The sequence below is a fragment of the Ceratotherium simum genome, chromosome X (genome assembly GCF_057802395.1).
Source record: "Ceratotherium simum simum isolate JZ-2026a chromosome X, ASM5780239v1, whole genome shotgun sequence".
NCBI classification, from domain to species: Eukaryota; Metazoa; Chordata; class Mammalia; order Perissodactyla; family Rhinocerotidae; genus Ceratotherium; species Ceratotherium simum.
The window spans coordinates 40,785,738-40,811,301 of record NC_141940.1 but is presented as its reverse complement, the minus strand read 5'-3'; the positions used below and the strand labels follow the sequence as shown (position 1 = coordinate 40,811,301).

At 33.7% G+C, this 25,564-nt stretch overlaps 1 protein-coding gene across 1 annotated transcript in view; it reads left to right on the top strand.

The window, feature by feature from the left end:
• The window catches only part of RADX (RPA1 related single stranded DNA binding protein, X-linked), a 60,913-nt gene that overhangs the window by 21,839 nt on the left and 13,510 nt on the right, over nt 1-25,564 (top strand). Inside the window, exons 8-12 of the mRNA XM_004440443.3 lie at nt 1-165; nt 1,159-1,319; nt 2,061-2,236; nt 11,929-11,999; nt 22,983-23,273. Coding sequence (XP_004440500.1) covers nt 1-165; nt 1,159-1,319; nt 2,061-2,236; nt 11,929-11,999; nt 22,983-23,273 — 864 coding nt within the window. The remainder of the gene's footprint in view (nt 166-1,158; nt 1,320-2,060; nt 2,237-11,928; nt 12,000-22,982; nt 23,274-25,564) is intronic.

Here is a 25,564-nt window from a genome sequence, read left to right as displayed (position 1 = left end):
GTCATAGAGGCCAGCCGTATGCCAGCAATACCAAGGTAAAAAAGTTTATTCAGTGGATTAAAACAAAGACTGATTCTGGAGAACTGAAGAATACTGTTATTGGTGGCTATTACCCCTATCCACCAGTGCCAGAGACGTTTTTGAAGTACAGTAATTCTGTTAAAGGTACTAATGTAATTGCTATTCCTTTATGATATGTTTATATGCTATATGTATGGTATATGCTATATCAGTTATCTTTATATTCTTTTATTTTATGGGAGTGAACCAAAGTGTACCAGCACTCACTGATAATAATTTTGTCTTTATGAAGACCTAAAACTACATCATCCCTCCTAAAGGTTAATATTTTGATTTTGTTAGACTAGGAGAAAGAACATAGACGATGACTAACTGGAGATAATATCTTGATTTAATGTCATTGAAATCAAATCTCACCTTGGTAGATCCCAACTCCTATGACATTACATAGAGAGACTAGAGATATCAAAGGAGACAATTTGATATCAAGCTACTGACAACTGTATTATGCTACTCTTGTGGAATGATATATATTGGATATAACACAATTGAGCACTACCTTTAAATAAAAATGACACCAAAATAAATTAGATGCATAATAATACTGATGATAGGCCTAATGTTAATTTATTTGAGAAGAATTAAGATATGACAGTTGAAAATTTTAACATAAGTATATTATTTTTTTAAAAAAAACTATGGGATAATTGCATGATTTTGGAAAAAAAGAGAAACTTTGAAAATTGACCCATCATCATCTAAATATTGGCATCCTCTTGTACTTCATAATGTCAGGAATGTGTAGTATATGGTTGAAAATATTAAGAAGTGTGTTTCTATGCAGTGGCTAGGCAACCCTTTATAGTTTGAAATATGATATATAAATTACATTCAATATGTAAAATTTCTGTTTCAAATTAGAACTCCAGACTGGAAGACTGTATCACAATTTAACTTATAAATATGTTTTGCCTATTTTACAAAAATTACATAAGGGGATGCCAAAAGTCTCACAAATTTAAGTTATGTAGCAAGTTTATAATTTCATGTTGTGAAATTACATTGCGAATCTAATTCTTATTTTTATCATTTCAGTTCTTCAAAACTTACAATTTCCTTGGAATTACTCTTTTGCAGTTGAGTCGCTCCTGACAGCCATAAGTGAAGTGAGGAAGGAGGTTGAAGACTTGCAGTATAGGGAACAGAAGCGCATTGCAATTCAGGGGATAATTACTGCTATAAAGTATATCCCCCATAGCGTTCCAACTGAAAGAGCCTCAGCATCAGAAACACTTCGGGTATGGTGCCAGAGAATTAATAGTATATCTCTGGAAGCACTGTGATCATAATTACAATTGGTACCTTGTACATTTTATTCAGAACTCACATGTATTGATTCTTAATGATGTAAACCTAAGAGAAAAATTCATTTTTGTTTATTTGTTTCATTTTTCTGTCATTTGTTTTGGAGCAGGCTGGGCTGAAGGTCCTCAAAACTTGGTATCTTGTTTTTGCTTTCAGCCAGGTGGTATATATGATTATATTCTTTTCCTACCTTTTGGCCAGGCCAGAATTATAGGAACACTTCCACAGGAAGTTTTTACCTCTATATCTGGTATGGCAGGTATATACTCAGGGTCTCTGAGAGGTAGCAATGACTCTTGTAGTATAAATGCTCTAGTAGAAGTAGCCACGTCTGGAATCTAGGCACAATCAAAACAAATAAGTTAATTTTTCCATGAGTTTATCTTTTTAAAAATTATTTCTAGGATTACTATTCATATGGAAATAAGCATCTAATCCAACTTTTCGGTTATAGCAATATAAGAAGGACTTTTGTTTATCTTTCTTTTAAAAATATTTTAATAGCAGGTGGATTAGGTTAAATCATCTTTATAAAAGCACTGTTATGATTGCAAAGTTTTGTCACTACTCTTAAGATTATTAAAAATGGGTAAACTAAAATAGTAGAGTCTTTTAAGAGAGAAATAATTATTGTTAATTAGTTTAAAATGTTTTCTCTAAATGTTTGGTTTTAGAATGCTAACGGACCCTCAACATCCCAGGCAGCTAGACCAGAAAGTCAGAGTCAGGAAAGAGATAGTAAACAGCGTCAAGACGATGGTCCTGTGAGTTCTCAGGGTTTTCAAGCTACAAATACAAGTTCGAGTCCTGCCAAGAAAAAAAGAATTCTGCAAGGGCCATATGCCAAACCGTAAGTCATTTGTATTAAGTATATACGTGGCATATTAATTTTTTTGGTTTGTTTCTACCCTATAAAATGAGCAATTCTACTAGAAGCTGTATTAGTTTCCTAGGGCTGCTGAAGTCCAAGATCAAGGTATCAGCAGGGTGGGTTCCTTCTGAGGGCTATGATAAATAATCTGTTCCATGCCTCTTCCCTAGCTTCTGGTGTTTACTGCCAGTCTTTGGCATTCCTTGGCTTATAGAAACATCGCCCCAATTTCTGCCTTCATCTTCACGTATCATTCTCCCTGTGTGCATGGCTATGTCCAAATTTCCTCTTTTTATTAGGACACCAGGCATACAGGATTAGGGATACACTCTGGAATACTGATCTACTCCAGTATGACCTCATCTTAACCAATTACATCTTCAATGACCCATTTCCAAATAAGGTCACATTCTGAGGGTCATTGAATATGTAATTAGTTACATATTGGTAGTCATATTGGTATTTGGTGGGGACATAATCCACCCCATAACAGTCTGCCCTCTGACCCCTAAAAAGTCATGTCCTTCTCACATGCAAAATACATTCACCCCATCACAACATCCCCAAAAGTCTTAACGCATACCAACATCAACTCTAAGTCTAAAATCTCATCTCTATATCATCTAAATCATGTATGGATGAGATGCAGGGTGATTCATCCTAGGGAAAAATTCTTTTCCATCTGTGAACCTGTGAAACTAGACATGTTATCTGTCCAAAGTACAATGGTGGGACTGACATAAGATAGGCATTGCCCTTCCAAAAGGGAGAAATTGGAAGGAAAAAGGGATCATAGGCCACAAGCAAGTTCTAAACCTAGCAGGGCCAATTCCATTTTATTTTAAGGCTCCAGAATTATCTTCTCTGGCAGGATAATGTATCCTCTGCGACCACCAGAGTGGCGGCCCCACTCAATTGGCCCTGAGTGGTGGCCCTGTATTCTGGAACTGAGGAGATGGCCCTGCCTTCTGGAACTGAAGAAATGGCCTCACCCTCAGGGTCATTCTTCCCTTTTCTTGAAGGATAACACATGATCACAGCTGGGTATCTCTATCAGCTCATTTCCTGACTATAGAATCCCAGAAGTTCAACAGACTTCCTTCATTTTGTCCCACCCATGTCCCTTTCAGTCCAAGCTAGCAGCATGCCTACTGAAATGGTTTATTGGATCCACAAGTCACAAGCCTAATCTCTTGGACAAATGATTGTTCAGCAACATGCTTGGTGTTCTCTCCAGAGCAAGCTTTCTCCTTTTTTACAGTGTAGATAGGCTGAGAATTTTCTAAGTATTGAAGTTCTGGTCCCTTTTTTCTTACAATTCCCTTTTCAACTTCTCTCTCCCCTCTTGTATTTTACTATAAGCAGCAAGGAGAAACCAGTCTGTGCCTTCAACACTTTGCTGAGAAATCTCTTCAGCTAAATATGCACGTTTATCGCATACAAGTTTCAGTTTCCATCCAACATAACACAATTCAGCCAAGTGGTCTGCCACTTTATAACAAGGATCACCTTTCATCCAGTTTCCAATAACACATTCCTCATTTCTTTCTGAGACCTCACCAGAAGCACCTTGTACATTATTTCTAGCAACATTCTGTTCATGACAATAGATGTGTTCTCTAAAACAACAGAAGCTTTCTCTACAGCTCTGTTTTTTTTCTTTCTGAGCCCTCAACAAATTCTCCTTCAAAATTTATATTTCTACCAACATTCTCTTCAAGGCAATATAGGCTTTTTCTATTATGCACCTCAAAGCTCTTTCAGCCTCCACTTAATACCCAATTCCAAAGCCACTACCACATTTTTAATTATTTGTTACAGCAGCACCCCACTTCCTGGTACCAAAATTTGTGTTAGTTTTCTAGAGTTGCTATAATAAAGTACCACAAACTGTGTGGCTTAAAAAACAGAAATTTATTGTCTCACAGTTCCGTAAGCTGGAAGTCCAAGATCAAGGTATCAGCAGGGTAAGTTTCTTTTGAGGGCTGTGAGGAAGAATCTGCCCCATGCCTCCCCCCTAGCATCTGGTGATTTGCTGGTAATCTTTGGTATTCCTTGGCTTAAAGAAACATCAACCCATTCTCTGTCTGTGTCCAAATTCCCCTTTTCATAAGGACATTAGTCAGATTAGGGGTCCACCCTATTCCAGTATGATCTCATCTTAACTAATTACATCTTCAGTTACTCTATATCCAAATAAGGTTACATTCTGAGGTACTGGGGGTTAGGACTTCAATATATGAATTTGACGGGACACAATTCAACCCATAACAGAAGCCCTCTTATCTGCCATGCTCAGCATGGAATAATTGAAAATGAATTTAAAAAGAAAAATAAACATTTTAATTTTTTTATTAAGCATTTTACTTTAATTTAAAATACCATAGCTTACATTTGTTCACCAGTTGTTTAAGCATGGATCTTTCCTACATAAACCTCATCCATTATGAATTGTATATGAGTAACAGTTTTGCTTTCTTCAAAGTGGCAGGAAAACTGAGACACTAATAAAGCAGTAGGAGTACAGAATCATTTTAGATTTTAAGATTTTTTTAAACTCTTTTATAGTAGCTATGCTTAATAGGGCAGCAGTTTTTGGATGTATACTGAGCTTGTATCCAGCAACCTTGATAAATTCACTTATTAATTCTAAGTTTGTAGGGGTTTTTTGGATTTTCTCTGTGCAAATCTTGTAATCTGCAAATACCTGTAGTTTCTTTCTTTCTTTTCAAACATTTTGCTTTTTATTTCTTTTTCTTGCATTACCATACTGGTTAGGACCTCCAGCACAATGTTGAATGGAATTGGTGGTAGAGACCATCTATGTCTCATTTCTTTTTTTTTTTTTAGTGGTCTAAGGACAATTTTTAAAATTTTTTTCACGGCTTTGTTGAGATATAATTGACATATAACATTGGGTAAGTTAAAGATGTACAACATGATGAATTGATACACGTACATATAGCAAAATGATTACTACAATAAGATTAGTTAACACATCCGTCACCTCACATAACTACTATTTTTTTCTTGTAGCAAGAACATTTAAGATTTACTCTCTTAGCAACTTTTAAGTATATGATACAGTATTGTTAACTATAGTTACCATGCTGTATATTAGATCCCCAGAACTTATTCATCTTATAACTGGAAGTTTATACCCTTTGACCAACATCTCCCCATTTCCTCCACCCCTCAGCCCCTGGCAACCACCATTCTGCTTTCTGTTTCTGTAAGTTTGGCTTTATGTCTCATTTTTGATCTCAGAAGAAAAATTCTCCAGATTTCACCATTGAGAAATTTGGTGAATAATTTTTATCAGATTAAGGAAGTTTCTTTCTAATCTTAGCTTGCTAAATTTTTCTCATGAATGTGAGCTGAATTTTGCCAAATGTTTATACCAAATCTATTTATGTATTGAATTTTACTTATTTTATTTTCATGTAGTAATTAAATTGATTAATTTCTTGAATGTTGAATCACTCAAGCATTCCTAGAATGAGTGTTATTACTTTCTTAAATGTTGAGAATGAATGTCCAGTGAAACCATCTGGGTCTGAGGTTTTCTTTTGGGGAAGGTTTTGATTAATGGATTTAATTTTTCTAATAGATTTTAGAATATTCATATTTCCTATTTCTTCCTCTCTCAGTTTTATTTTTCAAAGAATTTGACATTTGCCTCTAAACTGTAAAATTTTTGGTATAATATTGTTTGTAATGTCTTCTTATTGTCTTATATTTCTGTAGAATCTGTAGTAATGTCCTCTTTTCAACTCCTGATGCTTATAATTTGTGTTTTCTGTTTTTTTTTTTTTTTCTGGATCCGTCTTGCTGTTCTTTTTCTAGCTATTTGAGCTAGATACTTAAATCATTGAGTTTTGGTCCTTCCTTTCTAATATATGCATATAATGCTATACATTTCTCTATAAGCACTGCTGTAGCTACCTCCTACTTCATTCTTAGTTAAAAACATTTTTTATTTTTCAGTAGGATTCTTCTTTGACTCATGGCTTATTGGGAAGTGTATAGTTTAATTTCCAGTCACTTGAAGTTGTATATCTCAGCTTATCTCCACTCTGGAAAGAGAAAATATTCTGAATTATTTTCATCCTTTGAAATGTATTGAAAGGCTTTCCTTTAGGTGGACATATGGTTAGTTTTGGTAAATGCTTCGTATGCACCTGAAAATAATGTGAATTCTGTCATTGTTGAGTGCAGTGTTCTATATATGTCAATTAGGTCCAAGTATGTTAACTGTGTTGATCATATCTTTTATATCCTTACCGATTTTTTGTCTGCTTTTGCCATCAGCTAATTGAGACAGGTGTGTTAACATCTTCTACTATGATTGAAGATTTATTTCTCCTTTCAGTTCTGTTGATTTTTGCTTTGTATATGTTGAAGTACTGTTATTGAATACATATAGATTTAGGATTCTGATATCTTCCTGAAAGATTGACCCCTTTTGTTGCTATGAAATTTTCTTCTTTATCTCTCACAATGTTTTCTGCCTTAAAATCTACTTTGTCTAGTACTGATATACCTGTACCAATTTTCTTTTGATTAGGTCTTGCATGGTATATATAGTCTATCCATTTTACTTTGAACCTTTCTACATCCTCATATTTAATTAAGGTTGTCACTTTTTTTAAAAAAAAATTTATTTTATTTTATTTTTGTGAGGAAGATCAGCCCTGAGCTAACATCTGCCAATCCTCCTCTTTTTGCTGAGGAAGACTGGCCCTGGGCTAACATCTGTGCCCATCTTCCTCTACTTTATATGGGACGCCGCCACAGCATGACTTGACAAGCGGTGTGTTGGTGCGCGCCTGGGGTCCGAACCCTGGGCCACCGCAGCAGAGTGTGTGCCCTTAACCGCAACGCCACTGGGCCAGCCCTAAGGTCGTCACTTTTAAGCAGCAAACAGTTGTTAGTTTTTTTAATCTAATGTGACAATCTTAGTCTTTTACTTATTTATTCCATTCACTTTTAATGGAATGAATGATATATTTGGGTTTATATCAATCTTCATACTGTTTGCTTAATCAAATAGTTTTAATTATTCAATTTCCCCTCTTTTATTTTGATAGTTACATAGTCTTTAGTGGTTACTCTATAAATTACAACCTAAACACTTGACTTATTCTTGTTAAATACAAATTATTTTACCATTTTCCTTATAATACTAGAACCTTAGAACACTTCAACTTCATATATCCCCATTTTCATTATTTTTGTCTCTCATTTTAATTCTACATAAATTTTAAATTCCATGATATATTATTAATATTGTCTGTCTTATACAGTTAGCATTCATTTATATTTATCCACATATTTTTTTAGGTTCTCTTCTTTCCTACCTGTATTTCTATGCTTCTCTCTGGGATCATTTTCCTTATGACTGAAGAATTCCTCTCAGCATTTAATTCAATGCAGCTTGCTGATGATATATTCTCTGTTTTTGTTTGTCTAAAAACATCTTTATTTCACTTTTATTTCTAAAGGATATTTTCACTTGGTTGCAGGGTTTTTTTAAAAGTCTGATTCTACTGTTTTATTGCTTTTATTGTTTCTGTTAAGAAGTCAGGCAAATGTCTTATACATGCTCCTTTGAAGATATTGCATACCTTTTCTCTAAGTACTCTTAAGATTTTTGTCTTTGATTTTCGACAGTTTAAATATGATGTACCAAGGAGTGGTTTTATTTGTTCTATACTGCTTTGAGATTACTAAGCCTCTTGAATCTGTGGATTGATGTCTTTCATTACTTTTGGAACACTATCTACCGTTATCTCTTCAAATAGCCTTTCTGCCCCATTATTTCCTCTCTTTCTATAATTCCAATTTCATATATGTTAGCACTTCTGACTGTGACCCACAAGTTTCTTACACTGTATTCTTTTTTTATTCATATACATACTTCATTCTTTTTTTTTTTTTTTTTGATTCTGTGCTTCAGTTTGGACATTTTCTATTGACCTGTTTCTCTATTTACTCTTTCACTATGTCCAATCTGCTATTAAACCTACCAGTTGAGTTCATTGAATTCTTGTTCTGTTTCCACCCCAATTAGCTGAATTTCGATTCAGTTCTGACACTGAATACCCAGAGTTAGCATCAGACTCTACAGGTTTAAGGACTCAGTCCTCCACAAGACTGCCATTACTTCACATGCTAGCCACACTTCAGCTGATCACCAGGCCACCCACACTTCTAACCAACTGGCTACAAATTCAGGAGTTCCCATGACCCCCTCAGAGTCAATAGCTCCCTAGAATGATACACAGAACTCAGAAAAGCACTATACTTACAATCAGTTTTATTATAAAGGATACGGATCAGGAAGAGCCAAATGAAGAGACACATAGAGTGAGATCTGAGAGGGAACACAGCTTCTGTGCCCTCTCCTCATGGAATCCAGGCGTATCACACTATTGGCACATCAATGTGTTCACCAACCATGAAGCTCCACCAAGCCTTGATGTCCAGAGATTTTGGGAATTTCATTACTTAGGCATGATTGATTAAATCATTGGCCATGTGATTGAACTTGATCTTCAGCCCCCCTCCCTTCCATGGAGGTTGGGCTGGCCCAGTGTTCCAACTTTTGAATCATATGCTTGGTCTTTCTGGTAACAGTCCCCATATTCAAGCTATCTAGCGGCTCATCATGAGTCACCTAATTAGCATAAGAAAGACACTCCTATCACTAAGGAAATTGTAAGGGTTTTTGAAGCTCTGTGCCAGGAACCAGGGACAAAGACCAGATATATTCTTTACTGTACCACCGTTCTTAAGTTCAGCTATTCTGATTTTCAGTTCTAGAAATCCATTTGGTTCTCTTTTTAGATGTTCTCTTTGGAGATTTTTTATCTGTTTTGTTCACCTTTTCCTCTGTTTCTTGAACATATTAATCATTGTATTTTAAATCCTGGCTTGCTAAATCCAATGTCTGGGTCACCTGTTAGTCTGCTTCTATTGGTAAAATAATAGTAAATATGACCATTTAAGAGCTTGTATCAACGAACATTTTAATGCAAATGGTAGATGGTGCTTTCTGTTAGATATTAAAATGTAGTCAAAATCCATCAACCTCATTCAAAAGTTAGCACTGAGAAATAAAATATATTAAATGAGACATTAAAACTTCTTCATTTCATTATATTGATAGTATTTACTCCATAAAGAGAGAAAGTCAGGGACCAGCCTGGTGGCATAGTGGTTAAGTTCACATGTTCCACTTCGGAGGCCTGAGGTTCACTGGTTCGGATCCTGGGCACGGACCTACACACTGTTCATCAAGCCATGCTGAGGTAGCTTCCCACATAGAAGAACTAGCAGGACCTACAACTAGGATATACAACTATGTACTGGGGCTTTGGAGAGAAAAAAGAAAAAGAGGAGGATTGGCAACAGATGTTAGCTCAGGGCAATCTTCCTCAAAAAAAAAAGAGAGAGAGAGAGAGAGAAAGTGAGCTGTACCACTGTTAGATGAATCCTTAAAAATCGTTTTCAGTGTCTCCTCCTAAGAAAAGCAGAAGGCATTATAGGAAAGATTTTTAAATGATGGTTGTTGCCTGAAAAGCATTTGCTAGTTTGAATTAATGATCATGAAAGACTTTAGCATTTTTTGATCATTATAAGTTATTTCTAATTTGCTTATATTAGCAACTTCTCAAAAAAACTTTATATTCTTGTCCTTTTTGTCTAGCGTTTTATGCTTTTCTTAGGCAGAAAGCACTGAAAATATTCCTTCAGTTAATTGTGTACAGCATTTCAATATATGATGCAAGATTACTTACATTACCTCATTTGATCCTCAACATCCCTGTGAGGGAAGCACAGGATAATTACCTCAATTTTATAGATGATGAATCTGAGATTCAGAAAGAATGAAATATAGGGTTTATATATGCATGTATGTATATTAAATACTTTTAATTTCACTGCATTTAAGACATAAGACTACAATAATATTAATTATAATCCTGTTATATAGATAAGGGAACAGCATACTATAGAATCTATATGACTTTTATCTAAGGTCAATAAGTTGGTGTAATGGGGAAGGTTAGAGTATAACTTATAGCCTCTGACATAATTTTTATAATATTCTGGCACTACCCACCATATGCATCTTCATCTTCTCTTCTTTTAGCCCTCTTTTTCCTTTCTTTCCTTCTATATGTCTTATTTTTTCATTTGTCGTCTCTCTTTTTTCAATTTCTTCAGTTAATACCCATAGACATTATGTACCTCTACTTCTGTCATTTAGCCTTTCACCTTTAAGACATTTAAGTCATACAAATGAATAATTACATATTCCCATAAAAATCTCCTAAGTCACTTTTTAAAAATTCTGTACAATATAATGGTGCTGTTAGAGTTTGGAAAACTATTTCTTCTAATTTATTTCAGAAGAAAAAAATCACTTTATTATTACATATAATAAAAAGTATATACATGCTGTTTAAGGATCTCAGAATACACATAATTTAACTATTTTTTAGCTATTTAGATTTCTCTCAGAGTTGATGTTTTCAGTTTACTTATTTCTGAAAAAAATTAAAATTACAGCTCTAAAATACATTTTATTTGCTGGAGTGTTATAGTTAAATGAATGCGTTCTTCCTTCATGAAAGTTACTTCTTTTTAGTTCACTAGTAAAATGAAGAATACTACTATAAGAGACAAATCCATTGATAGAATAAGTTGAGCAATATTATGTGGCATTCTAAAACATGACATTTCTGTTTTACTTTATGCTTTTAGTTTGGGAAATACAAGCACAGAAAAAAGTCATCACAGAAATATGCTAAAAGCCCATAAGATGGAAATCTTTCCTTATAAAGGCAGGCTTCTCCCCAGCTTCAAAATAAGATGCTTCCCTTTTCCTCCATTTATTTCAGTTCAATAAACAGTTATTCAGCAGATATTATTTGGAGATACAAAAACAAATAAAATAAAGTCCATACTTTTGTAGAGCTTATAGCAGAATCTGGTGGAAGAGATAGATTGATAAACCTGTAATTTTCAATACAGTGTGATGAATGCTATGATAGAAGTATATTCATGTTTCAATGAAAGCATATACAAGAAGCAGTGAGCCTTGACTAGTGATCAAGGATAGCTTCTTATAGGAAATAATGCCTGTGTTAAATTTTGAAGAATGAATAACAGTTAACCAGGCAAAAGAAAGGAGACATAAAAGTTGTTCCAGGGAGAAGGAAAAGCATGAAGGTTTGAAGCAGCATGAGGCTTATAGAAAACTCTGAAATGAGGTTGATGAGTTAGGCCGGATAGTTCTCCAGAATATTTGAACAAAGCAAACATGAAAATAGGCCATTAAACTAATTTTTAAATTCTTATCATAGCAAATGAAATAAGTATATCTTTAGTTGATATTTAATAAAGTTGAATACTTCCTTTTGTGGAATACTCCTTACAAGAACATTTAAATCTATTGCAGTATTTGAATTATGTTATTTATGGATATTTGTTCATAATTTTAATGTAATTTCTTTAAATTTTTAATGCATTACTTTAAGAAACTAAGCCTATATATTTTCTAAATTTATTGAATTAGAATAAATTTTGAATAGAACCAATTAATTTTTTCCATTCAAGTCTCTTTTTATAACTATTGGTTATCATTTTTTCATCTTTTGTAGAGTTCCTGTACCTCAGCCAGAAACTTCTGCACAAACACAAAATAACCAAGGCATGCCAAGCACTGTCCAACGTATGTTGCTTTGTTTTATTACTATTATTATTATTATTTATGAAATCTTTATGGAACACTATTATATACAGATTACTATTTGATTTGATTCTGCATTTTTGAGTCATGCCTGCCGCTAGCATAATATAAGTACTTTAACTAAATATATAGCTAGTTATTTTTGTTTCTGGTTTTCATTTAAATTAGCTTAGGTCCTTGTCAAAAAGTACTGTCTAGGTACAACTTTAGAAAAATTTGATATCATCACCAAAGTGAAAGTAAATATAAACAAACTTACATTTATCAATCTGTTTCTTTGACAGTATATCCCTTTAAATGCACTATTTTTAATTATCAGAAGAACAGTTAAGTAGGGAGTTTAATTTTATTTGACAGTAAATATAGGTAAAGCTTAAAAATAGTTGTAGTTCCTTTCTTTGCTATTGGGTTTATTTTGGGTTCATTTTTGAATTTTGGGTTTATTTCTGAAGCAATTTCATAATGCAGTTTAGTTGTAGTAGGGTATCCTTAGAGTGATTTATTTTAAATTAGATCTTATAAGGGGTCATGTCTCTGGACTAGACATTTAACACTTTATGTCCTTCTTGCTTTTTGAGTTATTCTTATTTTATATTGACCTCTAGTCGGTTGCAGATTAAGAACCCACAAAAGGATCCTGGAGTCTGCACTCTACCCCCAAAAATAAAACAGAAAATAAGGGGAAAATCATTATAATGTAAATATATAACCAAGCTCAAAACAAGAATGAAAAATCCCTAGGTGCCAGAAACAAAAGAATTTAAATTTAGTAGTGAGTAGGAACTAAAACTAAAACTCTGCTCTTGGGCATTTCAGAACTAGATAGGCCTAGATGATTACAGGCTGAGGAGTAATAACTACATGGAAAGGAGAATCCAGACCATAGGCCTCCTGCGTGTAAAGTAGAACTAATATAAAGTTTGAAGATTATGAATGGCCAGAGAAATTACGCCCATCAGTGTGGGGAAGTATCAAGAAGCTTCCTATATCCCCTGGGCAATGGGTAGGAAAAAGTCATCTGAGAGAAACTAGAATCCCAGGACAATACAGCATGGAGGTATGGTCACAGTTCATATTACTGAAATGGTGAGAACTCTGAGCTAAAAAATTAACACTAATATCTGGTCTGAAATCAGTGAAACCCCTAAGGTCATGACAAAGGTAAGTGTGAAACTACCTTAAAGGGAGGCTTCTTATAACCTAGGGTGTTTGGGACTCCCATGTAAAACGTCTACCAAAAATCAATTCATGATTAAAAATTTAAAAACTTCCCAAGGAAATGAACTACTTTAGGCAATGTGATCAGATGTAATATGTGTTATACCCCCGGAACTAGAAATACTAGACCAATCAGAAACAGGCTTTAAAATAAATATGTGTTTTAAAAATTAAATGAATTGAATAGAACTGTAAGTCAGGAATAGATCAATATGAAAAAGAGCTGGCATATTTGAAAAAGATATATATATGATGGGTTGAAGAGTAAGCAAATGCAAGTGAAGAGAGAATTAGTGCAGTTGGAAGATAGATACAGAGGAAATCACACCAGAGATTGGTAAAGAGGTTGGAAAGGTAAAAGATGAGTTGAGAGACGTGGAGTATAGGGTGAAAAGTTCCAATTTGTATCTAATATAAGTTTCAAAAGGACAGAATAGAGATAGTCAGGAAGAAGCAATATCTGAAGAGGTACTTTTTCAAAATTAAAGATATATATGAATAATTAGATTGAAGGATCACAGTGAATCCTGAGCAGAAAAATTAAATAAATCTATACCTGGAAATATCATAGTGAACCTGCAGAGCATCAGAGATATTAGATATCTTAAAAACTACCAGAGAGAATGCACGTATCTGTTTACAAAGGAAATATAATTAGACTGGAAGATTTCTTATCAACAATAATAGATGCCTTAGACAATGGAATAATGTCTTCAAAGTGTTGAAAGAAAAATTTTCCAACCTAGAATTATATGTCTAACTAAACAAACTGTAAGAGTGAGGTGAAATAAATATATTTTTAGATATTCAAAGACTGTGAGAGTTATTACTCATAGAGTCTCAATGAATGAGTTACTAAAGAATTCTGAAAGAAGGAAAATGAAACCAAAAGGAAGTAGCAGAATGCAAGAAGAAATGGTGAGCAAAGAAGTTGGTAAAATACTGGTAAATATAAATAAACTCAGTAAGTACAAATTAATAACTATGGTAATAAATAATTTAATGAGGTTTGAAACAAAGTAAAACTAAAATACTATTTTTAAGATGGGAAGGAAGATGAGAATTAAAGCATTCTAAGTTCATTGTATCTTTATGGAGAATGGTAGAAACTGATGAACAGTGGACTTTGTAAATTTAAACATGAAAGTTAAAAATTTTTAAGAGCATGCTGAAAGAATAGGTATAGAAGGCATAACTTTGAAAACAGCACAGGAAAAAAAGAGGAATTATAAAAATTTGATCAGGCCAGTGGAAGGCACAGAAAAGGGGAAAAAAAGCAAAGAAAAAGCATGATTAAGAGAAAACACAAAATAACATGACTGAAATAATTCCAATAAATGTAAACATGTTAAACTTTCAGATATCAGTTTTTAAAATTAATCTAATTATATGCTGCATATAAGAGACACACTTAAGTAAAATTATATAAAAAGGTTAAGGAATGGCAAAAGATATACCTGACATATACTAAATGAAGAAAAGGTGGTATGACAATATTAATATGAGATAAAATAAGGCCAAAACTGGAAGTAAAGACAAAGAGAACAATATAGAATGATAAAAGTGACATTCTACCAAGAAGATAATAACAACCATGAATGTATATACATCTAATAATATAACCTCAAAAATGTAAATAGATTTAAAAGGTAGCAATTGACAAACATATAATCATAGTATACTCCTGTCTTAAAGTAATAGAACAAGAAGACGAAAAGTTATTAATTACACAAGGACACACATACTGATGAAAAACAATGATAAAAGAAATCTTAAAAGAAGCCAAAGGGAAAAGAAAAAAAAGACACATTACATACAGAGGAACAAAGACAGGCATAACAACAGATTTCTCTTCAGAAAATATGTAATCCAAAAGACAATGGAAAGAAAATAACCTGTAAACCTAGAGTTGTATACACAGTGAATATGTCTTTTAAAAATAGACAAAATAAAGACCAAAAAAAGCTGAGAGAATTCATCACCACCAGACCTACACAATGAAAAATGACAAAGGAAGATCTTCAGGCAGAAAAATGATAATACCAGATGGAAATTTTGATTCAAATAAAGGAAGCTAAAGCACCAGAAATAGTAAATGTGTGGGTAGAATAAAATATATTTTCTCGATTTTAATCTCTTTTAGATCAAAAATAATAAAAATGGGGGCAAGCCCTGTGGCGTAGTGGTTAAGTGTGCATGCTCCACTGCTGGTGGCCCAGGTTCAGATCCCGGGTACACACCGATGCACCGCTTATCAGGCCATGCTGTGGCGGAGTCCCATATAAAGTGGAGGAAGATAGGCACAGATATTAGCCCAGGGCCAGTCTTCCTCAGCCAAAAGAGGAGGATTGGCATGGATGTTATCTCAGGGCTGATTTTCCTCACAAAAATAAATCAATAAATAAATAAATAATAAAAATGTATTGTGCAGTTTGTAGTTTATATAGAAGTAAAATGTATGACAACAATAGCACAAAGATAGGAGGGAATGTGAAAATATACTGTTGTAAAGTTCTTACACTATATGCATAATGACATAACATCACTTGAATGTAAGACCGTAATAAATTAAAGTTGTATGTTATAAACCCTAGAGCAACCACTAAAAAAAAAGCATAGCTAATAATTCAATGGTAGAGCTAAATGGAATTATTCTAAAAAATGCTTGATCCAAGAGAAGGCAAGATGAGAAAAAGGGGAACAAAGAACAAATGAGTCAAATAGAAAAAAATAGCAAAATAGCAAATTTAAGCCCCATCTTTATTAATTACATTAAATAGTATAGACACCCCAATAAAAAAGCAGAGATTAGGGACCAGCCTGGTGGCGCAATGGTTAAGTTTGCATGCTCCACTTCAGTGGCTCAGAGTTCACAGGTTCGAATCCCAGGTGCGGGCCTACACACTGCTCATCAAGCCACACTGTGTTGACGTGCCACATACAAAAAAAAATAGAAGAAGGTTGGCACAGATGTTAGCTCAGGGACAATCTTCCTCAAGCAAAAAGAGGAAGATTGACAGCAGATGTTAGCTCAGGGCCAATCTTCCTCACTGAAAAGGAAAAAAAGCAGAGATTATCATACTGCATAAAAGTAAGACTCAACTATATACCATTTAAAAGAAACCCACTTTAAATTTAAAGACAGAAGATAAAAGATGGAAAAATATATAGCATGCAAAAGAAAGCTGGAGTAGCTATACTTATATCAAAGTAAATTTCAGAACAAGGAATAAAGACAAATATTACATTATATACAATTCTCCAAAAAAAATAACAATCCTAAATGTGTAGGCACCTAACAACAAAGTTTCAAAGTACATGAAAACTGATTGAATTGAAAGTAGAGATAGACAAATTCACAATTATAGTTGAAGACTTCAATACCTTTTTTTCAACAATTGATAGGAAAAACTAGACAGAAAATCAATAAGGATGTAGAAGACATTAACAACACTATTAACCAATTTGACCTAATTGTTATTTATAGAACACTCTACCTAACAATGGCAGAATATATATTCTTTTCAAGTACACATGGAAAATTTACCAAGATAGACCATATTGTGTCTGTAAAACAAGTCTCAATAAATTAATAGAACCTAAGGGAAAAAAGTAAACCCAAATGAACCAGATGGAAGGAAATTGTATATGTCATCAATCCCAAGATATCCATTTTTGCATATTTTAACATCCCTGAAATTGGGACACACATTCCAAAATGAATTGTACATCATGATTTAATTGGCACTGTATTTTTTTCCTAGTGGCACATAAAATAATGGCTTGTTTTACAATTTACAGTATTTTATATTCGATAAAATATGAAAATAAAATTAAAAACAGAAATTAGTGAAATAGTAAAACAAAAAAATAGAGAATAGCAAAACCTAAAGTCGGTTCTTTTAAAAGACACAATAGAGAAACTTCTAGCTATACTCACCAAGAATAAAAGAGAAAACCACAAATAAACAGTTGTAAAAATGAAAGAGTATAAACCAATGATGTAATAATCAGTTTAAAAATCACAAGAGAGTAAGTATTATAATAGCTTTTGTGCGTATTTTTAAAAACATCCAAAGCCAAACTGTTTATTGTTCATAGATACGTATATAGCAATCTACTCTGGATTGGAAAGATATATAACTAATTAATGATATTAGTTGCCACTAGGGAAGGAAGGAAGAGGGGAATGTGACGAGGAAGAGTAAAAAAGGAGATTTAAACCTCATCTTCAGTGTTCTATTTATTATTTTATTGATATTTTATATGAAGCATTCTGATATAAGCAAACCAAATGCAAAATAATTTGAGACAATGGGAGAAATTTGAACAAAATATTTGATAATATTTAAAAGTTATTATTATTAATAATTTAAGTGTTGGCATGTTTTTATCTTTTTTTACAAAGTCCTTATCTTTTAAAGGTACATGTTAAAGTATTATGTATGAAATGGTATCTCAAGGATTTGCTTTAAAATAAAACAGTGGAGTTGGGAGTAGAATAGGTAATAGATGAAAGAAGGTTGGCCATGTGGTGATAAATGTTAAAACTGGATAATAGATCCATGGGAGTTTGTTGTACTCTCCTATCTACTTTTGTATGTTTTAAAATTTTCACAATAAGAAAGTTTAAAACATGTAAATATATGAAGCAAAGATGGCAAAATATAAGTCTGAAAATGTGTAATTCTGGGTGTTGGGTACATTGGTATTTACTATGCTATTCTTTGTATTTTTCCAATTTTTCTGTCTTAAAAAAAGAAAAAGTAAAAGGTAAGTTCAAACCACTATAGTGTACAGGTGATACCCGAACTAATTCTTAGAAGATGAGTAGAGTTTTGCCAGATTAGCCAAGTACATATTGGCAAAGAACAGTTTTAGCACAAGTACAAAGGTAAGAAATTTCATGGAAACCTGAAGGAGCATGAAGTGTGAGGCAGGGGGAAGTCTAATGGCTGAAGAAATATATTAAAGGTCTACAGAAATGTAACTACAGTGTGTATTATCTCTATTGATGAGCAGAGGCCGAACATTATTCAGTTAAAGTCTCAAGCCCCCAATATGGCATTTCTTTTATGGGATAGTTTCTCAAGAAGTGGCTGATAAATTAAGTTGACAATGGTTCTTCGAATTTATTTAGTTTTTTTTTTTTTTGCGAGGAAGATCGGCCCTGAGCTAACATCCAATGCCAATCCTCCTCTTTTTTCTGAGGAAGATTGGCCCTGGGCTAACATCTGTGCCCATCTTCCTCTACTTTATATGGGACGCCGCCACAGCATGGCTTGATGAGCGGTGCATCGGTGCGCACCCAGGATCCGAACCTGTGAACCCCTGGCCGCCGAAGCCAAATGCACGCACTTAACCGGTGCGCCACTGGGCCGGCCCCCTGGTTCTTCCTAATTTACAAAGCTCTTTTACATTCATTATTTTTTTTCCTTTTTTATTGAGGTATAACTGGCATATAACATTGTATTAGTTTCAGGTATACAACATAATGATTGAATATTTGTATATATTGTGAAATGATCTACAATAAATCTAGTTAACATCTGTCACCATATATAATTACAAATATTTTTCTTATGATGAGAACTTTTAAGATCTACTCATTTAGAAACTTTCAAATATGCAATACAGTATTATTAACTATAGTCAGCATGCTGTACTTTACATCCTCATGACGTTTATTTTATAGCTGGAGTTTGTACCGTTCAATTCCCTTCACCCATTTCACTCCCCCCTACTCACTCCTCTGGCAACCACGAGTCTATTCTCTGTATCTATGAGCTCAATTTTTTGTTTTTTGTTTTTTTTTTTTAGATTCCACATATAAGTGAGATCATACAGTATTTGTCTTCCTCTGTCTGACTTATTTCACTTACCATAATGCCCTCGAGGTTCATCCATGTTGTCACAAATGGCAAAATTTCATTCTTCTTTATGGCTGAATAATATTCCATTGTGTGCATATACTACATTTTCTTTATCCATCCATCAGTGGACAGTTAGGCTGTTTCTATGTCTTGGCTATTATAAATAATGCTGCAATGGACATGGAGGTGCATATATCTTTTCAAGTTAGTGTTTTTGTTTTCTTTGGATATATACCCAGAAGTGAAATTGCTGGATCACAGGGTTGTTCTATTTTTACGTTTTTGAAGAGCCTCCATACTGTTTTCCATAATGGCTGCACCAATTTACATCCCCACCAACAGTGCACAAGGGTTTCCTTTTTTCCACGTCCTCTCCAACACTTGTTATCTCTTGTCTTTTTGATAATAGCCATTTTAACAGGTGTGAGGTGGTATCTCATTGTGGTTTTGATTTGCATTTCCCTGATGATTAATGATGTAGAGTATCTTTTCATGTACCTGCTGGCCATCTACATATCTTCTTTGGAAAAATATCTATTCAGATCCTCTGACCATTTTTTAATCGGATTGTTTGTTTTTTTGCTATTGAGTTGAATGAGTTCTTTATATATTTTGGATATTAACCCCTTATCAGTTGTATGATTTTCAATTATTTTCTCCCATTCAGTAGGTTGCCTTTTCATTTTGTTAATGGTTTCCTTTGCTGTACAAAAGCTTTTTACTTTGATGTAGTCCCATTTGTTTATTATACTTCAGTTTTAGTGAATGAATTAGACCTATATGTATGTGGTAACATGGTTATTAATGTATTCCCAGATAAATTTCATGATAGCTTTGGAAATTACTGTCTGTAAATTCAAAAGTCACTCATTTTGTGAATGTATAGTTAATTTGTGTGTGTGGTTTGATTGTGCTTGGTATTTTGAAGACTACAAAGTTTAACATCTTATCCTTTATATCTGATAACTTAGATAAGTAGATAAGACATACATTGAAAAGTTAACAATAAACAGTAACAATACTACTGTGATCACGACATGATAGGTAACCTCTGACTTGCACAATCCTTTAAAAACTCCATGATATACTTGCTAGCAAGCATAGACCTCATCACTGACTGGAATACCCTGTTCTTTTCTAGCCTTGTGGATCTTGCACCAGGGTGGGATCAGTGGAGGCAAGGGGGGACTAGGCAAAGAAAATAGCTCCTCTCCCTCCCCCGTGCCTCCATATATCCCTACCTGTCACTCTTATCCACATAATGAAATGCTCAGAGTAGATCTTATGAATAAACCAAATTACCATACCTACCTACATACATTTATACTGTCCTTTTTTACTTCACAACCTAAATGTGGTGTTCTCCTGAAATTTTTCCTGATTAAAGCATAAATCCATTCTTACCAGAAATAAGGGTAAAATGAGTCATTAAAATAACAGTGATCATTATAATTATAATATATAATCATATATATATATATACAAAAATGTAATTTTGCTAGGTAATTAACCTGTATCTTAGTTATGCATTAGGCTTAAAAACATAATGTGTTTCATATGGTAATTTTAGTAGTATTCAAGCTAAAAATAAAATAATTCGAGCTCATAATTTTCTCTTATTTTTTAGAAAACCTCAACTCTAGATATATTTTGTCTCTTTCCTAATTATTGCCTCTGAAATCTTACTATTCACAACCAGTGACTGCCAGTATCTCTTGTACTGAATTCATACCCATTTGTATTAAATATGAACATATAATTGGGGTAGGTAATTACAGTCCCAATGAACATATAACTGGGGTAGGTAATTACAGTCCCAAGTTACTAAATTAAAAAACAAAGCATAGGGGGCCGGCCCCGTGGCTTAGCGGTTAAGTGTGCACGCTCCGCTACTGGCGGACCGGGTTCGGATCCCGGGCACGCACCAACACACCACTTGTCCGGCCATGCTGAGGCGGTGTCCCACATACAGCAACTAGAAGGATGTGCAACTATGACATACAACTATCTACTGGGGCTTTGGGAAGAAAAAAGGGAAAAAAAGGAGGAGGATTGGCAATAGATGTCAGCTCAGGGCCTGTCTTCAGCAAAAAGAGGAGGATTGGCATGGATGTTAGCTCAGGGCTGATCTTCCTCCAAAAAAAAAATAAGCATAATTTTTCAGAGGAATTTTTCATATACACCTTTATACTTTGCCAGTTCTTAATATTAACACTCAAATAAGAAAACAGTCATAGAAAATATTCTGACTTATTCCTGACAAGGTCAATCATAGGATTTTTTTCTATAAGGTAGATATAATTACTTAATTTTTAAAAATTGGAATAGCCTATAACTTGTTCTTTGCATGCTATAGTTTAGAACAAATCAGTCAGGAATGCTCAATATAATTTGGATCATTATCATAGCTGCTTACTGCTGTTCTAATTATGTGCTTTTATTAGTTTGGAGAGGGAAGATAAAAGAGATTAAATCATTGCCCAATCCTCAGTTTAGTCCTATTAACTGAGTTTTTCTCTTGGCTTTGATTGATTCTTTTCCTTGTCATTTGTGATTAAATTTTTTATCCTTTTTGTTATTGAGCATTATTATAGGAAGTTAAGTGTGTTCATCAACTGAATTTTGAGTTTAAAAAAAACTCTTTTGTAATACTGCAGTGTTTTGAATTCCTGGTGAGTAAGAAGTATGTGTTCAACTTCTTCATCTTCTCTTACAACTCAGTCTAGTATTTTACCTCATTATAAAATTTTCAGTAAGTCTCTGGCTAGGTTTAGGAAACCAAGAAAGTAGTGTAGAAACATGGAATAAAGTTTGAAAAGCAGAAGTGGTATATTAACCACACTGAACCTTGCTGTTGAAGCTCCTTTCTGCTTCAGCAAGGTTTTTTATGCTAAGATGATAATGAACACCAAGGCATTGGCAGCATGCAAGGAAGCGATTCAGCAATCTTGGTAAACTCTAAAACAGAGTTGCTGTCAGCTTGCCTCAGCTAGCAGAACTGACAACATTAGAGTCTTGTTCCAAAATCTATTTTTTCTGATTCTGCCATATGTCTTCAGATACTAGGGTGTATTATTCAATTAAAATATTATTTTACCAAATTCTTTGACACAGTACCTGGTACATAATAGGCACTCAATAATTATTTGCTGAATGCATGAATGAATGTCTTAATGTGTGGGGGAGATTATATTCTGCCTTAGAAACTAAATGTGTTAGATAATTTCTACATAAATGATCAATTGACTTGATGATAGAGAACAATCAAGAATTGAAGTGGTCTTTTATCTCAACTTAGTTCCCTCTTTGTTTTCCATATGTTATTTATATCTGAAAGGAGTATCATATGTAATAAATAAATGGTCCCTTTGAAAGAGAGTTATATCCAAGAAAAAGGCTGTATTATGTATTTGTTGAGGCTACTTTTAGCAAAGATTAACAAAATTTTATTTTAAGCTTAAATTCTACTAATAGTGAGTGGTGGTCCCATCTCTAAAGGTTATTATTCTCATGAATTTGACATAACTTGAATTTGTCACTGAATATAAAAAGAATATATGTTTATTTAAGAGCATCTGGAAAGTACAGAAAAAAGTATAGATAAAATAATTACAAATCTCCATAATTCCAGCAACAGAGAAAATAATAACACTTTTTATTATTTTGGAGTAAAAGTTTATTTTGAAAGTGAATTTGGTTCTTTCCTCACTTTAATAAGAATTATATTTTGAACATTTAATTCACATTTTATAGGTGATGTTTGATTTTTAAAGTTAATTAAACTATTTCTCATTAATCTATGCTTTTTTTGTAGTGAATGACTTGATTTGGTTAGTTTATAGTAATTGTGTCTATTTCATTGTGTCTTCAACAGGTCGAGAAAGCATAAGCACTCGTGCCATTGGGAAAGCCAGAAAAACCATAAGTGATAAGTGGGAAAGTCAACTGTGGAGAGAGAAAAAGTTTGACTTAACACATTTTCTACATTATAGCCGTGTTTATCCTGAAAGTATTCCACGGAAATTTAGTTTTGAACACAAAAAGTTTCTTACTGAGCAGTATAATTCTCAGCCTGCAAAATACGTACCACCAGAAAGAAGGCCCCCAAAACTTGATGATTTTAAGAGCGCCCGAAGCCTTGGACATTTTGAAGTAACCATCCTAGGTAAGTCAACTGTTCTTCTCTTTGAATATTATTAAACATATTTTAAATATAGAGGATACTATTTTGCTTCAAAAAATTTAAGCCCAAGGAGAGCTCCTGTTTGGCTTAAACCAAAAGAATGGAGCATTAATTCTGGAATATAATAAGCTCTAATTGTGGGCTTTTAAACATTGGCAAGTCCCTAGAAAGTATTTGGGGAGAGAAGAATGGAAACCAATGGGAACGAAGGGAACTTTCCTCGTCCCTGACTATCTGACTAAAACTGATTCTTTTCTCCTTTAGCCACCACTTTCTTGCCCATATTCTCTGCCTCTTTCTCAGTGCATCTGAATCATTGAAGAGTAAAATATAGGTTAAAGAGAAAGGAGTACTAATCGAAAGAAGCTCCTATGAACAGAGGTCTGTTTAGCTTCTAATGAAAATAAAATTCTCTAGTAATTCCGGTTGAACAGAAAGAAGCTATTGATAAAACTTCCCATGTCTGATAAGGGAAAAGGAGCTTATTTCCTCAGGTTGTTCAAAACTGAGAAGTAGCTATAGAACTTACAGAAATTTAAAGGAGTCAACACATTTTTAAGCTTATGTTTGTTTTTGTTTGTTTCTAATGAATGAAAAGTGTATACAAAAAAATAATTCTAAAATAAAATTTTAGCCAAAATAAGCTACTCTCAGAGTCAAAGAAAAATTAATTGTATTCGTGTTTTAAAGGAAGGTCTTATTACCTTAAAATGAAAGAAGGAGGAAAAATCATTAGCAAATTAATTTAATGCCTCAAAAAATGCAGTTCATAGATTTTTACGTCTATAGTACTGGATGAATTACCTTGACCTTTATCAAGATTCCTTTTTCCCCTTTACTCTCTCCCACTCCCTCTTCCCTACCTCCTCACACATAAACATGTACATACATGTGATTGTGTATATGTGTATAATGTATGAAAAGTATGAATTTCCACTGACCCTGTTAGACAATCTCAGACCCAAGTTTGAAATGCTTCTTTTCACTAGACTGCATTACTTGGTCTCTTTGAGGAGTTTATCCATCTTAGTTTTATATCTAGGGAAAAAAAATATAGCAAAGATTTCCCATACATTATAAAAAATAACCATGGAAATCATGAGTTCATCTGGAAACATAGAAATTGAATATTTTTCTCCTTTTTTAACATGTTACTGATCCAGTGGACATCTCAGCTCTCTTACAAGTAATTGTAAACCTTTGTAGCTTTAACTATGCATCACCGAAAAGCAAGAATCAAATGTGAAGAAGGCAAATTTATCATTCTGTCCAGCCAGCTCTAATCCATGTTAGAATTATGCTATTTTATATCCTCCTTGTTTTCAAGGACTTAAGGTGGTTTACAGGGTTAAAAAAAAAAAAAAAAAACAGTGAAAAACAAGCCATGTATGGATAAAACAAAACAGAACATTTAAAAGGAAATAGAGGGCCGGCCCCGTGGCTTAGCGGTTAAGTGCGTGCGCTCCGCTGCTGGCTACCCGGATTTGGATCCCGGGCGAGCACCGAGGCACCGCTTCTCTGGCCATGCTGAGGCCGTGTCCCGCATACAGCAACTAGAAGGATGTGCAGCTATGACATACAACTACCTACTGGGGCTTTGGGGGGAAAATAAATAAATAAAATCTTAAATAAATAAATAAATAAATAAAAGGAAATAGAAAAAGTAGGTGTAACTAGATACTTGCAAATAACCAAATTACTGCCATTAGGCAGTAATTTTCTGTGAGCTTTCTGGCAGGAAGGGAGAAAGAGGATTTTTCCAGATGAGATATTTTAGAGTTAAAAGAAACTTGGATATCTTCTAGTCCTACCCTGGCTAAGTAGAAGCCAGGCCATGTTTAGGAATTATGTCTCCTGAGTCTGTAAATATATCTTCTATTACTGAGAAAACAAACACTCCTATGTAGGAACCTTGTTATTTTTTCACTCTAACAAAAGTCAAGTCTTAACTTACTATATATGAAGTTATTGTATAAATAGCACAGAATAACAAACGAGTTATCTTCAACTACAGTTCCCTTTTTTAAAGATATGGAAATGCTCTTCATGTAGTTGATTCTTGCATCAACCTTGTAATATATATAATCAGTATAATCATTAGTCAAATCTTAGTAAGGCATTTCCGTAAAGGAATATATTTTTGCCTTAATTATTATTATATAATCCAAGTACTTAGCTCTCTAATGTTTAACTTAATACAGAGATAAAATCTAGAGAATTAAGATAAATGGTACTGGAATCAGTGATTCTTATAGACCTTTGGTGGGAGGGGT